General features: G+C 49.1%; 1 protein-coding gene across 2 annotated transcripts in view; it reads right to left on the bottom strand.

Annotated features, from left to right (window-relative positions):
• Positions 1–9,121: 9,121 nt before the first annotated feature.
• HDDC2 (HD domain containing 2) overlaps positions 9,122–17,212 on the bottom strand; it is a 40,078-nt gene continuing 31,987 nt past the window's right edge. Inside the window, exon 6 of one of the 2 annotated variants that reach the window (XM_068112109.2) lies at positions 9,122–9,523. In XM_068112109.2, the coding sequence (XP_067968210.1) occupies positions 9,381–9,523 (143 nt within the window). In that variant the 3' untranslated portion in view covers positions 9,122–9,380. Of the gene's footprint in view, positions 9,560–17,212 lie in introns of both variants that reach the window. The other variant, XM_068112108.2, reaches the window with a different exon arrangement.

The following is a 17,212-nucleotide window of genomic DNA, read 5'->3' as shown; positions in this document are numbered from 1 at the left end:
CTGAGCAAAGCCAGGTAACCCTGCTAGTTATAAATATATTTAGGACCAAAAACTTGCTGACACTGAAAGGATCACAAATACTGTTGAACATGGCACAACACATGGGTCCCCCAACATGCCCACATACTTATACATTTGTGTTATGTTCAAAAGGCTTCCGAAAACTAGTCTGACTTTTGACCAGGTAAATGTAACTCGTTTTTATTTCTACGATTATTCACTCTAATGTTGAAATGATGCACGATTTAACCAACTCGTCGATTGTTTGGATTAAACAATGTTGATGTTCGTCAGTCTATGACTACGGTTAACTTTAACATGGTCATGGCCTTGTAAAGTATGACTAACTCGTTATCGTGTTATATCATATATTTACTCTGGCGTTATGTACTCTACTATCCTACTCACTTGTGAAAGGAAATTCCACTGTTTCTCTTCCTTCGGTTGGTACAGCCGTGGCAAGCGCAGTTTCTGACATCTTTCAATTACTCCAGATGCAATTTTGCCCGGAACGATGATGGCGGCCGGGCTTTCTCAGGTGGCCATGATTTAATCTAACTTTGCCCTCCAGTGGTTAAAATGCAACTCCATGGATCCATAAGCCCTCCAGTGCTTTTACAATTTCCTTGAATGAATATTGATATTTTATGGAGAGGATACCTCACTTGCAGTCACTGAAATAATTTCTGACATCGTTCACCTTATTTAAATGGTTCATCTCGGTCAAACAACTTCTAATTTAATACAATAGTTACTTAATGCAAGTTTCCCTCAAATACAGTGAATTTGAACGTGCATCGTAGTTCCGTCAATGTATGAGTTCACTACTAGAATATCTACACACTACAGCTTTCCTCGTACCTCGACCTCTGTTGGGGTTTGATCAGCCCTTGCGAGTCTCTTTCGCAACAAGGCATGTGCCCTGAGACAGGCATGGAAGTCTTCCAGGTTTATCCGTTCCAAATCAACGATGATGTCATAAAGGTTAGATCCTGGTCCGTTATGGGGGTTTACATTCGCTTGGGGCGGGGTTTAGATTTTTACACCCTCATCTTACACGACAGACTTCCCTTCGAGCCATATCAAATGCCTCTTCTTTGTTCCATCACACAGTATTATCCTTATCTGGACTTTCTCCATATGGAAGACTGGATGGACAATACATCTGTGCACTTCAATTCCTCTCTCCTCTCCCACACTTCACAAACTTAAACTGCACCCTCAAGCCTCATATAGGCTCTGGTGCCCAACCCTCATACGGCGCTGCAATGCGACACCCTTTGATACACTCATAATGTATCAATGGGCATTTCACTGCAGGAATGGAAAGGGCACTCCTAGCCCTGTAGCAAATCTGACCCCGACTTCGCACTACCCAGCGGGACAAGGTAGCCCAACTCTCGCCCCGTGGAGGCAGTGGTTCGAGAGGCTTTCGCCCTGTCCCAAATTCAGTCGACGAAATGAACAAATAAAACAAGAAAACGTCCTGCAGAGCACAATCCTTGCAAAATCCACCCCTCCCCCGAAAAATCGTTGCCATGGATACATTACATTGTCCATTTCATCGAGACCCCCACTCCCCCCCCGCCTTCCCATGCCTCCTCCCCCCAAGCCCTCTCCTTCCCTCAGATCTCCCGATGTCCCTGTTCTCTGCTGTTGTACTTGTGTGCTTCCCTCTCTCTCCCCATCTAGTCTCCCGCTCCCCTTTTTGTATGATTTGTGTCCGTTTGTTTTTTTTGTGATTGATGTTAGCTCTTACACGAGCCTCGATCTTGCATACAAAAATAAATAAATTAAATTAACGATCTTAATGGTGTGTACCCCGGTTTAGAATAGGTACACCGTATCCCTGCGTGTCATAAGAGGCGACTAAAAGGGTTGGCGTCAGGAAGGGCATCCGGCCATAAAAACATTGCCTCAAAAAGAGAACCATGACAATTACAACTACATATGGGCTCGGGTACAGCCCAAAGTACCCCGTAGGGGACCCCACTCCCTCTCGTCAAAACCCAAGGTGGGGAACCCGATCGAAGCAAGGGTGGAAATCACTCCATTGATGACGACGAAACGTCTGATGCCCGACGTGGAGATCGGTTTCTGAGGTTTGGCACATAGAATGTAGGGACAATGACAGGGAGATCAGGAGAAGTGGTGGAAGTATTGGTCAGAAGAAGAGTGGACATATGTTGTGTGCAGAAGACGAGATGGAAGGGAAGTGGTGTGAGAATGGTGAAGGGTAGGCAGGGACAGAAATATAAGTTTGTGTGGCAAGGGTGCCCAGAAAGCATGAATGGTGTTGGTGTCCTGTTTTCTGAGGAGTTTGTAGACAGTGTGGTGAGTGTGACTCGAGTGAGTGAAAGGTTGATGATGGTGAAAATGATGATTGGAAAGCTCTTGGTGAACGTCATCTCGGGATATGCTGTGCAGGTCGGTCGGAGCGATGAAGAGAAGGACAAGTTCTGGTGTGAAATAGAGAAGCTGATGGAAAACGTGAAAGATGAGGAAGTTGTTGTGGTAGGAGGAGACCTAAATGGACATGTGGGAAGGAGTATGGACGGTTTTGAGGGAGTTCATGGGGGTTATGGATATGGTGTGAGAAATGGAGAAGGTGAAAGGATTTTGAAGTTTGCTGATGGCGCTGATTTGTTGATTTGTAATACTCAGTTTCAGAAAGAGGATAATAAGCTTGTTACATACACGTCAGGTGGGTTGACGACAACCGTTGACTACCTGCTGGTGCGTAGGCGTGATAGCGGGCACCTCCAGGACACTAAGGTGATCCTGGGGGAGGAGGCTGTTTCACAGCACTACTTGGTTGTCTGCGACATAAGGGTGAAAGGTGCGAGGAGAGCTCGGCGGGTAAAGTACCAACCGAGAATGAAAGTGTGGAGGTTGAAAGAGGTGACGGTGAGGGAGGCATTAAAAGAGAGGCTGAGTAGGATAGAGGATGATGTGGTTGAGCTTGAACATGGTTGGATGTCAATGAAAGATAGTCTGTTGGGAGCCGTTGGTGAGTTATGTGGATGGACAAAAGGACAATTGAGGCACTCGGAAACATAGTGGTGGGATGATGAAGTTGGAAAGAAGATTGACGAGAAGAGGAAGAAGTTCAAGGAGTGGCACAAGGCAAAGGGTATGGGGGCAGAAAAGGCAGAGCATGAAAGTTAGAAGGCTGCAAAGAAAGAGGTAGCAAAGGCGCAGGAGGCATGGAGGAAAATGTTCGGAGAACGCTTGGATTTGGAAGAGGGTCAGAGAGCAGTATTCAGGATTGCAAAGCAGATAGCAAAAGAGAGGTGTGATGTGATGGGGGTGAGTTGCTTGAAGGATGAAGTGGGACAAATCGTTGTGGACCCAGATGGAATTAAAGGAAGATGGAAGAGATATATGGAAATACTGTTGAATGCAGAGAATGAATGGGATGGCAACATAGAGAGTAACCCAGTTTTAGGACCGGCAGAGAAGATAACTGAGAAGGAAGTTGAGGAAGCGATAAAAGCAATGAAGAGTAGAAAAGCGGGAGGGCCGACGGGAGTTGTGGGAGATATGTTGAAGGCAGCGGGAAATTGGGGTGTGAAGAGAATGACAGAGATCTGCAATCTGGTTGTGAAACAACAACAACAACATGCATTTTAAAGGCCATTTTCCCTGCTAGAGCGGGGGTTAGCCTTGCGGTCCCCATGACAATCTTCTCCATCTTGCCCTATTTTCTGCATCTCTCCTTGTTAACCCCCTTGCCCGCATTTCTTCTTCCACCATCTTTAGCCAAGTCTTTCTCGGTCTTCCCCGTCTTCTACTTCCTTCTACATTCATTTCCATCACTCGTCTCAACCAGTCACTTTCATCCTTCCTCAACACATGACCAAACCATCTCAACCTGTTCCTCTTCACAGCATCAATCACAGCCTCTATTCCCATCATCTTTCGCAATTCATCATTTGTCTTCCTCTCTCTCAACGATACTCCGCACATCCGTCGAACCATTCGCATTTCCACCCTTTCCAACCTTCGTTGCTGCTCTACGTTCATTACCCATGTCTCGCTCCCATAAATCATAACACTTCTCACACATGCAGCATACACCTTTCCCTTCAGCTTCAACGACACTCCCCTCATCATCAGCACGCCACTCAATTCCCGAAACTTCTTCCATACACATCTCACTCGAGCAACCGTTGCCGAGTCTGATCCACCTTCTCCATTCAGCATGTCTCCGAGGTAGCAAAATGTTTTCACACCTTCCAGCTTCACGCCGTCTCCAAGATCCAACTCAACATTTCCTCCATCTGCAGCTCCCTCTGTGCACACCTTACATTTGAATGTAGCTGCCACACTGGTTAATGGCCCTCTCAGACCACTACATTTTTGATGAACCCACTCAGCGCACATTGTACACTGAATGGAGTTCACTCCGACACCCTTCCTACACACAGCACAGGGCCACTTCCCAGTTCTTTCCACCTCACCACATGCTTTATCACTTGCCATCACCTTCGTCTTTCCGATATTCACCTTCAGACCTTTTGTCTCCATACATTCCTTCCACGTGTTCTTCTTTTCCTTCAGTCCATCCATAGTTTCCGCAATCAACACCAGATCATCTGCATACAACAACTCCCACGGTAAACCCTCCTTTACGTTCCGAGCCAGCACCTCCATCACAGCTACAAATAGTAGTGGACTTCGTACCGACCCCTGATGCACTCCCACCTTCACCTCAAACTCACCACTGTCCCGTCCTTCGTCCTTACAGCTGTGCGCTCTTTTGTACATTGCCATCACTACTCCGATCAACCATTCCTCCACTCCTAACTTCCTCAATGCCCATGTCAATACTTTGCGTGGAACCCGATCGAATGCTTTCTCCAGATCAACAAACCCAAGAAACAACTTCTTCCTCTTCTCCATGTACTTCTCCTGCAACTGCCTCACAATGAAAAGCGCGTCTGTCGTTCCTCTTCGTGGCATAAATCCAAACTGCATTTCGTCGATCTTCACTTTCTTCCTTATCCTCCTCTCCAACACCCTTTCCAATAACTTTATCGCTCGGTACGAGCCACACTCCAGAGGGTCACCTTTCCCCTTGTATAGAGGGACGAGGGTACTCAGTTACCAATCCACTGGAATGCGGCCTTCTTTCACCACCAGATTACAGATCTCTGTCATTCTCTTCACACCCCAACTTCCTGCTGCCTTCAACATATCTCCCACAACTCCCGTCGGCCCTCCCGCTTTTCTACCCTTCATTGCTTTTATCGCTTCCTCAAATTCCTTCTCAGTTATCTTCTCTGCCGGTCCTAAAACTGGGTTACTCTCTATGTTGCCATCCCATTCATTCTCTGTATTCAACAGCATTTCCATATATCTTTTCCATCTTTCTTTAATTCCATCTGGGTCGACAACGATTTGTCCCACTTCATCCTTCAAGCAGCTCACCCCCATCACATCACACCTCTCTTTCGCTATCTGCTTTGCAATCCTGAATACTGCTTTCTGACCCTCTTCCGAATCCAAGCGTTCTCCGAACATTTTCCGACATGCCTCCTGCGCCTTTGCTACCTCTTTCTTTGCAGCCTTCCTGGCTGCCTTATAACTTTCATGCTCTGCTGTTTCTGCTCCCGTACCCTTCGCCTTCTGCCACTCCTTGAACTTCTTCCTCTTCTCGTCAATCCTCTTTCCAACTTCATCATCCCACCACCATGTTTCCGAGTGCCTCGGTGGTCCTTTTGTCCATCCACATACCTCACCAACGGCTCCCAACAGACTAGCTTTCATTGACATCCAACCACTTTCAAGCTCAACCACATCATCCTCGACCCTACTCAGCCTCTCTTTTAATGCCTCCCTTACTGTCACCTCTTTCAACCTCCACACCTTCATTCTCGGTTGGTACTTCACCCGCCGAGCTCTCCTCGCACCTTTCACCCTTACGTCGCAGACAACCAAGTGGTGCTGTGAAACAGCCTCCTCCCCCGGGATCACCTTTGTGTCTCGGAGGTGCCCCCTATCTCGCCTACGCACCATCAGGTAGTCAACGGTTGTCGTCGACCCACCTGACGTGTATGTAACAAGCTTATTATCCTCTTTCTGGAACTGAGTATTACAAATCAACAAATCAGCTCCATCAGCAAACTCCAAAATCCTTTCACCTTCTCCATTTCTCACACCATATCCGTAACCCCCATGAACTCCGTCAAAACCATCCATACTCCTTCCCACATGTCCATTTAGGTCTTCTCCTACCACAACAACTTCCTCATCTTTCACGTTTTCCATCAGCTTCTCTATCGCACACCAGAACTTGTCCTTCTCTTCATCGCTCCGACCAACCTGCGGAGCATATCCCGAGATGACGTTCACCAAGAGCTTTCCAATCATCATTTTCACCATCATCAACCTATCACTCACTCTAGTCACACTCACCACACTGTCTACAAACTCCTCAGAAAACAGGACACCAACACCATTCACGCCCGCCAGGCACCCTTGCCACACAAACTTGTATTTCTGTCCCTGCCTACCGTTCACCATTCTCACACCACTTCCCTTCCATCTCGTCTCTTGCACACAACATATGTCCACTCTTCTTCTGACCAATACTTCCACCACTTCTCCTGATCTCCCTGTCATTGTCCCTACATTCCATGTCCCAAACCTCAGAAACCGATCTCCACTTCGGGCTGTACCCTGCCCACATGTAGATGTAATTGACATTGAAGGCCGCATTCCAGTGGATTAGGAACTGAGTACCCTCGTCCCTCGATACAAGGGGAAAGGTGACCCTCTGGAGTGTGGCTCGTATCGAGCGATAAAGTTATTGGAGCATGGAATGAAGGTATTGGAAAGGGTGTTGGAGAGGGGGATAAGGAAGAAAGTGAAGACTGACGAAATGCAGCTTGGATTTATGCCAGGAAGAGGAACGACAGACGCACTTTTTATTGTGAGGCAGTTGCAGGAGAAGTACATGAAGACGAGGAAGAAGTTGTTTCTTGGGTTTGTTGATCTGGAGAAAGTATTCGATAGGCTTCCACGTGAAGTAGAGACATGGGCATTGAGGAAGTTAGGAGTGGAGGAATGGTTGATCAGAGTAGTGATGGCAATACAAGAGAGTGCGAGAGAGTGCGCACAGCTGTAAGGATGAAGGATGGGAACAGTGGTGAGTTTGAGGTGAAGGTGGGAGTGTATCAGGGGTCGGTACTAAGTCCACTACTATTTGTAGCTGTGATGGAGGTGCTGGCTCGGAACGTAAAGGAGGGTTTACCGTGGGAGTTGTTGTATGCAAATGATCTGGTGTTGATTGCAGAAAGTATGGATGGACTGAAGGAGAAGATGAACAAGTGGAAGGAATGTTTGGAGACAAAAGGTCTGAAGGTGAATATCGGAAAAACGAAGGTGATGGCAAGTGGAAAGCATGTGGTGAGGTGGAAAGAACTGGGAAGTGGCCATGTGCTGTGTGCAGGAAGGGTGTCGGAGTGAATTCCATTCAATGTACAATGTGCGCTGAGTGGGTTCATAAAAAAATGTAGTGGTTTGAGAGGGTTATTAACCAGTGTGGCAGCTACATTCAAGTGTAAGGTGTGCACAGAGGGAGCTGCAGATGGAGGAAATGTTGAGTTGGATCTTGGAGACGGCATGAAGCTGGAAGGTGTGAAAACATTTTGTTACCTAGGAGGCATGCTGAACGGAGAAGGTGGATCAGACTCGGCAACGGTTGCTAGAGTGAGATGTGCATGGAAGAAGTTTCAGGAACTGAGTGGTGTGTTGTCGAGGAGGGGAGTGTCGTTGAAGCTGAAGGGAAAGGTGTATGCTGCATGTGTGAAAAGTGTTATGATTTATGGGAGCGAGACATGGGTAATGAACGTAGAGCAGCAACGAAGGCTGGAAAGGGTGGAAATGCGAATGGTTCGGTGGATGTGTGGAGTATCGTTGAGAGAGAGGAAGACAAATGATGAATTGTGAAAGATGATGGGAATAGAGCCTGTGATTGATGCTGTGAAGAGGAACAGTTTGAGATGGTTTGGTCATGTGTTGAGGAAGGATGAAAGTGACTGGTTGAGAAGAGTGATGGAAATGAATGTAGAAGGAAGTAGAGGACCGGGAAGACCGAGAAAGACTTGACTAAAGATGGTGGGAGAAGAAATGCGGGAAAGGGGGTTCTTACAAGGAGAGATGCAGAAAATAGGGCAAAATGTTGAAGATCGTCATGGGGACCGCAAGGCTAACCCCCGCTCCAGCAGGGAAAATGGCCTTAAAATGCCTGTTGTTGTTTTGTTGGCCTTAAAATGCCTGTTGTTGTTTTGTTGATCTTAATCAAAGTTCGGGTCAATCGGATTAAAATTGATGATTTTTCAGATGAAAATTGATATTAGCTTGACCTTGAGTTGACCTTTGACCTTAAAAAAGTTGGTTTCCCAATTTTGTGAGGCACTGTGCAATTGCTATTTAATTTTCATGTCTATTGGATGAAAATTGATGATTTTGGAAGTTTGACCTCAAGGACGTTTGACCTCAAAATCAATAGGCTTCTACCTTATAACCAACTCACTATCTGGTGAAGATCGGTTTAAAATTGTGAGCTGCAGGCGATTGACAAACAGACAATAATGCACAAGACCAACCAATATACTTGAAAAATCTTCGAATTTGCAAGTAAAAAATAGCAATTTTACAAGGGAAATGTTGTTTATACCATTTGTCACACTTGCTAGTCAATCCCATGGCACGTTGACCTATCAGAGTCCCCTTCCCCCTCTCCTGATTCCTATCCTCAAAAGCCAAATTTCCCCACCTTCGCTTTTGCCATTGTCCTTATCTCAATTCCTACAATGCCTGAGGTACAATGGATTTGATTCTTCTTGATATAACTTGGGGACAAAAGCTATCACATCCTTAACATCCATATGAGGGAATTTCCATCGTGCAGCGAAAAGAACGTCGCTACAACAAACTGTCTATCTAGTCCACCGACGGACATGATATCCGTTGCAAAATAAATAAATAAAATTGGCTCTGTGACATCTCATGAGCAAGAGAGCAATGACTATTTCTGTATAATCAAATGATACACAAATTGCATTACAAATGTGAGTCGAGGTATGATGCAAGTTGTCTACATAGTCTACTCTCCAGCATCTCAGACAAGTTTATTTACGTTAAGCTACAATTTAAACAACGCCGGAGTCGAGAATCTAGACCCATGCCGAGGCTATTGTTGCTCTCCGCATTTCTGAAAGATGACGCCACTGGTTAATCTCAGATTGTTACTGCCATGTTTGACTACATCGATGACATGATACAAAGAAACATGGATACTTCATAGTCCAAGCTGAGAAAGATGATGGAACAGCGGCACCAAGTGGATCTAAACGGTTATAATAAAACATTCAGGGTGAAGAAAGGCCCTTCTCTACGTGCGGCTCATTGTCGACACGATCATCTTCAACGGACGCAGGAACATGCAGGCCAGAACTCCTCAACAAAGAAAGTGAAGAGACCCAGGCCTGAACCTGTGGGTGGTGGAATTTACCTGCAGCAAAATGAGAAAAAGGGACAGCAGCAAGCACTGCAAAATGGCAATCACAGCATAACTCATCCATCACTTGGTTCACAAAGCAACAATTTAAAGGTCAAAGCCTTTGCCATGAAACATGAAGACAAATCTGCATGGAAGAGGAAATGAAATGCATCATGTGGTTAAAAAGACTTTTTGAGATATAGTTTTGGCCCGATCTCTCAATAGTGAAGAGTCACTTTAAAAATCTAAAACGAGTTGTATTCGTATGGAAATTGATATCCGTATGCCAGATGGAAAACGAATCAATTCGTCCTTGTCATATACCAAACCTGTCCACTAAGTTTCGTTTCGAATCCGCCCGTAACATTTTGAGATATCGTGCTCACAGCCAGACAGGGGTGAAAGCACAACTCCGCCCACCTTCGGTGGCAGAGGTAATGATGAGATATAGGAAGTTTATCTTGATTTGCAGAGACAGGTTATGTAAGTACATACAGTACCAATGCCATTGGCTCATGGGAGGCAATTCCAACGGAAGGCAATCTCCGTTCCTTCCACAAAGCTCGGAACAAGTGTGTGTCTACCCTCAGGAGAGCCAGGAAACAATATCTCTCCACACTCAAGATTGAACTCTCAAACCTGTCTCCCTCCTCCAAATCCTGGTGGTGTCTGGTCAAATCTGTTTCTGGTGTTTGTTCCCCCTCAATCCCCTCCCTTATCTCAAACGGCTACACAGCTGACTCCGCATGTGAAAAAGCCAAATGCCTCAACTCTGTGTTTGCCTCAAAATCTTGTGTCCCAAACCCATCTCTCTCTCTGTACCCACCATACCCATTCGAACCCAACTGCTCCTGGACTCTGTGTCCTTCTCTCCTGACAAGGTGGAGAAGTTTCTGTCAATCCTCGATTCTGATTCTGCAACTGGACCAGACGGCATCAGCCCACGGGTCCAAAAATCCTTCTCTGCTGCTCTATCTCACCCTCTCTCAATTCTCTTCACCCTCTCTTTTGCTCAAGGTCATCTGCCATCAGTTTAGAAATCAGCCAACATTACCGCTTCACACAAAAAGATGCAAAAACAGATCCTTGCAACGACAGACCAATCAGCCTGCTCCCAATAATCAGCAAAGTCATGGAATCCATCATTGCTTCAGATATCAAATCCTTCCTCTCCTCCAATGGCTTGATCTCTGATCATCAATTTGGTTTCAGACCAGGTCACTCTACTCTGGACATGCTGCTTCTGCTGTCTCAACAATGGATGGAGGTCCTCAACGCCAAACAGGAAATCAGAGCTGTCTCACTTGACATATCACGTGCCTTCGATACGGTCTTGTAACCCACCCTGCTCTCCAAACTCTCCTCTTATGGTATCCATGGAAATCTCCACGCATGGCTTGCGAACTTCCTCTGCTGTCATAGTCAACGTGTGGCTCCAAATGGAATTCTCTCATCTCCCCTTCCTGTTCAGGCTGGAGTTCCTCAAGGCAGTGTTCTGGACCCTGTGCTTTTTCTGGTCTTCATCAATGATCTCTCTGACTCTCTGGAAAATCCTCTCTATCTCTTTGCTGATGACTCCACTCTCTGCAGACGTGGACAAAATCATAGACTGGTCAAACAAGCGGAACATGTCTTTCAATCCTGACAAATCTCACACTCTCACTATGTCTCTCCGAAAAGACCGACTGGAAAACCCTCCCATCCACTTTCTGAACAATCCTCTCCAAGAAGTTCTGTTACTCAAGCTTTTGGGTCTCACTATCTGCCATGATCTTTCCTGGGAAAACCACATTTCCAAGCTGGCCTCCAAAGCCAGTCGCTGACTGGACATCCTCCGTCGTGCGAAGTCCTTCCTTGGCACACCTGAGCTCCTCACCACATACAAGGCTTTCATCCGCAGCTCAATGGAATACTGTTCTCCCCTATGGGCCGGTGCTCCTGCCTCACACCTAGCTCGTCTTCACGCTGTAGAAACCAAAGCATTCAGAATCATTGGAATCTCCCGTGATGAAGCTGATTCTGGGGGCCTTTCTCTCTCTCACCGCAGGAAGGTTGGCGGTCTTTGTATCTTCTACCGACTCCTCTCCAGCCTTGTATCCCCTGCTCTGTCTGTGCTCTGTCCCCCAAATATTCCTGCAGGACGCACAAGATCTGCCAGCAACCCTCTTCTGGTGAAATTGCCAAAATCAAGACTCTCTGCTCACCTTCACTCCTTCATTCCTCTTTTCTCCCGCCTCTGGAACAAACTCCCTCACTCTATTCAATCCCACTCCTCCCTCCAGGTCTTCAAAACATCTGTTCACCACCATCTCTTATCTTCCCCCATCCAAAACCTTGACCTTTTCTACCCCCATTAATCCACCCCAAATCCACCTCCTTCAAATCTCCGGTTTTCTTTCCTGAAAGTCCTTGTAGCGTCCATCTTGTTTATCCTATATACCTCGCCCCAGCCCTCTCCCTTCCACAGCCTTCTCCCGATGTACCTGTTCCCTACTGTTGTTGAGCTTCCCTCTCTCCCCCCCTCTTGTCTCATGCTGAAGGAGCTGGGGCTCCCACGTCGATCAGAAGAATGGACGCGACAAAAAGCTGGAATTCATCTGAGTTGCTTTATTGAAATCAAACGCTCAGGCACTCTGAAAAACCGTTTATCGGTCAGCAATATATATCTATTAACCCAGGGGGTTTGCCCAGGCCCGGCGCCAGGGGGCGTGGCCCAGCGTCCTGGCTGCGGCCTGGCAAGTTGAGGGCGAGCCTGCCCGGGCATGCCCGGGCATGCCCGGGCGTCCCGACCGAGGCCTGGCAAGTTGAGCGCGGGCCTGCCCGGGCGTCCTGGACGAGCCCGGCATGGTGATCGCTCCGCGTCCTTGATAGGTGCAAGGCGATTGTGAAACCCCAGCGGCAGCCGCTACACACGTCCCCCCAGAATCGACTTGCACCGGCAGGGTCAACTTGAGGGGGGTCCTGATGACCCGGCCGAAGCGACCCCTGGCGGGTCGTGGGAGGGGGTCCGGTGAGGTGGTGGGCGGTCGAGTGGGGGGCCCCGTGGACGGGGGGCGGCCTCGCCGCGGCGGAAGGGCCACCCGTGGTGGGTGGTCGACGTCCACGTGCGCCGGCTTGAGGCGGTCCACTGCAATCCGGTCCGACCTGCCGCCGATGTCGATGACGAACGACTTGTCGTCCCGTCGCAGCACCCGGAAGGGCCCGTCGTACGGCGGCTGGAGTGGCCACCGATGTGCGTCGTGACGCACAAAAACATACTCCGCTGTGCGGAGTGCTGGGGGGACGTAGGACCGGGGGTCACCGTGGTGGGATGTCGGCACGGGGGCAAACCGTCGGGCGGCCTCCTGGAGGTCCGAGCGCTGGTGAGCTGCGGACCAGGGACTGGTGGCGTCGGGCACGAATTCGCCCGGGACGCGTAGCACCTGGCCATAGACCAGCTCGGCGGTGGATGCCTGGAGGTCCTCCTTGGGGGCCGTGCAAAGGCCCAAAAGGACCCACGGCAGCCGGTCGGCCCAACCGCCGTCTTGAAGGCCGGCCATGAGCGCGGCCTTCATGGAGCGGTGGAATCGCTCGCACAACCCGTTTGCTTGGGGGTGGTAGGCCGTAGTACGGTGGAGCTTGACCCCCAGGTTGCGGGCGACCGCGCCCCACAGCTCGGAGGTGAACTGTGGTCCGCGGTCTGACGAGATGTCCGCCGGTGCGCCGAAGCGGGCGACCCAGGTGGCAATGAAAGCCTGCGCCACGTCGGCGGTGGTGGTGGAGACGAGGGGAACGGCCTCCGGCCACCTGGTGGTCCTGTCCACCATGGTGAGCAGGTGTGTGAACCCCCGTGACGGGGGGAGGGGGCCCACCAGATCCACGTTGACGTGGTCGAAACGTCGTTCGGGCACGGTGAAAGGTGCCAGCGGGGCCTGGGTGTGTCGGTGGACCTTGGCCCGTTGGCAGGCCGTGCAGGCGCTGGTCCAATCGCGGACGTCCCGACGAAGGCCGTGCCAGACGAAACGCGCCGACACCAGCTTCTGGGAAGCTTTCCGGCCCGGGTGGGAAAGGCCGTGGAGGGAGGCGAAGATGCGGCGTTGCCAGGTGACGGGCACGATGGGGCGAGGCTGGCCTTGGGAGACGTCGCAGAGCAGGACAGTGTCCGCGCAGGGGATGTCGGCCAGGCGGAGGCCCGTGTCCGCCGCCCGGAGGGCTTGCACCGTGGTGTCGGTGGTTTGGTCCGCCGCCATAAGCGCAAAATCCACGCCCAGGTGGACCGCGTTCGCGCTGGCCCGGGAAAGACAGTCGGCCACGGCGTTGTTTTTGCCGGCGACGTGCCGGATGTCCGTGGTGAACTCCGACACGGCGGAGAGGTGGCGCTGTTGGCGGGCCGACCATGGCTCCGTGACCTTGGCCATGGCGTAAATCAACGGCTTGTGGTCGACGAACGCCGTGAAAGGTCGGCCCTCCAGGAGGTGGCGGAAATGGCAGACGGCCAGGTGTAGACCGAGGAGCTCCCGGTCAAACGTGCTGTATTTGAGCTCGTTCGGCCGGAGCTGCCGGCTGAAAAAAGCGAGTGGCTGCCAAACCCCGTTCACCCATTGCTCATGGACGGCGCCCACCGCGTAGTCGGAGGCATCCGTGGTGAGGGCGATGGGAGCGTTGAGCACCGGGTGAGCGAGCAGTGTTGCGTCGGCGAGGGCCCGCTTTGAGCTTTGGAAGGCCGCATCCATTGCTGCGGACCAGACCGCCGCGTGAGCCTCCCAGAAGGTAGGCAGTTTAAGGGCGACTGCCGTGTCCATGTCGATAGGTCACCAATGAAGGAGCTGGGGCTCCCACGTCGATCAGAAGAATGGACGCGACAAAAAGCTGGAATTCATCTGAGTTGCTTTATTGAAATCAAACGCTCAGGCACTCTGAAAAACCGTTTATCGGTCAGCAATATATATCTATTAACCCAGGGGGTTTGCCCAGGCCCGGCGCCAGGGGGCGTGGCCCAGCGTCCTGGCTGCGGCCTGGCAAGTTGAGGGCGAGCCTGCCCGGGCATGCCCGGGCATGCCCGGGCGTCCCGACCGAGGCCTGGCAAGTTGAGCGCGGGCCTGCCCGGGCGTCCTGGACGAGCCCGGCATGGTGATCGCTCCGCGTCCTTGATAGGTGCAAGGCGATTGTGAAACCCCAGCGGCAGCCGCTACAATGCTCTTCTTTATTATATGTTTTATGTGTTAGCTCTTATACGAGCCTTGACGAAGTGTACAATTTTTGTTTTTTTAATGGCTGTGAAACAAATTTCAGCACAAACATTCAAATTGGATCATAAGGCTATGTGGAGACTGGAAGCAGGATGGCCAACTTTACACCATTATTGCGTAATTCTGAAGCACACAAGTCCATCCGGCCTGACAATGGCCGTAAATGATGATAGTCCATCCTGCTTGACCGCGTGATAATGTGATGATGACACACTTGGAGGGGCAGCACGTAACCTTTCAGGTTGTAGCCAATGAGAAGCTTGTGTTTAATTGGCCAATGTTAGTGGGTTTTCTTAGACAATGCCGGTAATGGGCATAAGGTAAATTTGATACGTCCAGCACATGCACGTCACGTGACGATCACCAAGTGTCCCAGTAATGCCAACAATTTGGCAGAACTCCTTGAGGAGGTTTACCATCTGCACTGTAGTCAAATGCAATCATTAAAAAGCAAACAAAACATAAACGAACCAGGAAGTTAATAAAGCAAGCAAATTCAATGAATATAACGAGAAAAATCTGGGATAAGTCATAGAGGCTGCATATGGCTTCTTCTGATTCGGATGTACCATACTTTGTTACAGAGCGTGGGTGGTGTCGAAGCAGTTTCTTGACAAGGTTATGCTGGGTGCTTTGCCAATGTCTTCCCAGCAGTAGTTTATTTATGCAGGAATTAAATTTGTTGATGGTGCCAGCCATAGCTCACCTACTCTTTGCAAAATACATGAATTGAATACCTTGATCTTTTGAATACATGAATTCGAATACATGAATCCAGGGAGATCTCGCGAGATCTTGGAGACGACGTCACGGATTTTCGAAGCTGTACACGGTCTCCACGTTTTCAAAGTTAAGTCATTGTTCACAATAATTGTATTTTATCGAAACTGTATTTATCTTTCGTTGTGTGAACCTATAGTGTGCCCCTTGGAAGTTTCTCGGTGTTTATCTTTCATAAATTAATCGTTTATATTTGCCGCTTGTGTGCGGCCTTGCCTCAGGCTTCCCCCGTCGAAGTTTGTTCCTTCCTTCACTGTTTTTGCTAGGTTTTTAGATTTTCCTTTCTCCCCCAAACTTCCCCGAACATCTACTCTTTGTCTAACGTTGTAACCCCTACCCCCCACCCCCCCCAAAAAAAAAACAGAAAAACTTTTATTTCCCTTTCTCCTCGTGTGCTTTTGTCCCATCGTGCGCCTCTGTCCACGTGCGCTGTCCCGCCCCGCCCCCATTATCGCCTTGCCTTCCACCTTTTGCCCTGTTCATGTGACTCGTGGTTGTCCCTCAAGGCCCTCTCCCTGTTGGTATCTTTGTGAATATAAGACTGTTCTTCACGGTTCTGTTTAAATATGTTTAAACTTTCCCCTGGAATGTTTTATTCAGTCGTATATTACAACACGCTGTTTTTCTTCCTATTTAAAAGGCTCCTTTCAATTTCCTCTTCAACTCATTCCATTTCAAAAAAATATTCAATCTATATATATAAAACACAGTTTGTGTGTGCGTGTGTGTGTGTGTGTGTGTGTAATGTTACCGATAGACTCCGAAACGGAGAGGCTCACGTGCTTGATATTTGGCATAGACATGGCCATTGAGCCTGGGACGAACATGGCTGAGACCATATTTGACGAGATCCATATTTTTTATTCATATTTATCTCAGCGCATTTCAGCGAAGTACCCGCTAATCTCAGCCAGTGTGAGCAGCTCGCTGATTCGCTCAGAGCGATCACGTGATGTTCCATCCCGTCACACGTCACACGTTTGCACGTGATTCAGGGCGAAAAGCCATTGCGTTTTTCACCTTTATGCGACCGTGTTTTGTGTCGATTTTGTGCGATATGAATTAAATTTTAATTCATATTTCATGTTTACGAATTCGAATACGAAGGATTTCCCCTTTCCCCTTTCGATTTCGAATACGAATCGAATACGAGCTTGAGTCGAGAGGGCGAATGTCCGGGTTGGGAATGTACGGGTCTCCCCTCCCCCACCCGGCAATGCCGGGTACTTCTGCTAGGATCACGTGATGTTCCAACTTTGCCGCCATAATCTCACAGTTATGCGTTCGCACGTAATTCAGTTTTTTCACATTTCAGCGAGGAACATTGCCATTCACACCACATAGGTTTTTTTTCACTTTCATCTGATATTTGTGATTTATTTCAAACAAACTGTATTTCCCATCTACACGGCCATGTATTCCTATTAACGTTATGTAAAGTACATAAATTGTGTGGATTACATCATTTCTGGATGTGATCAATTGCCAGTAACCATCTATATCCCTCCCCTCCCCTTCCCTCCACCCTCTCCCCCATGCCCCTCCCTTTCCCCCCTACCCCTTCCTTTCTGCCCTACCCCTTCCCCATCCCCCTCCCTTTCCCACATGCTCCTCCCCCTCCCTTTCCCACATGCTCCTCCCTTTCCCCCCTACCCCTTCCCCTCCCCCCCTCCTCCCTCCCCCCCACTCCTCT

The sequence above is a fragment of the Myxine glutinosa genome, chromosome 4, assembly GCF_964187855.1.
Source record: "Myxine glutinosa chromosome 4, kmMyxGlut1.1, whole genome shotgun sequence".
Classification (NCBI taxonomy): Eukaryota; Metazoa; Chordata; class Myxini; order Myxiniformes; family Myxinidae; genus Myxine; species Myxine glutinosa.
Note: the sequence above shows the minus strand (reverse complement) of the source record. Positions and strands in the feature narration are given on the sequence as shown.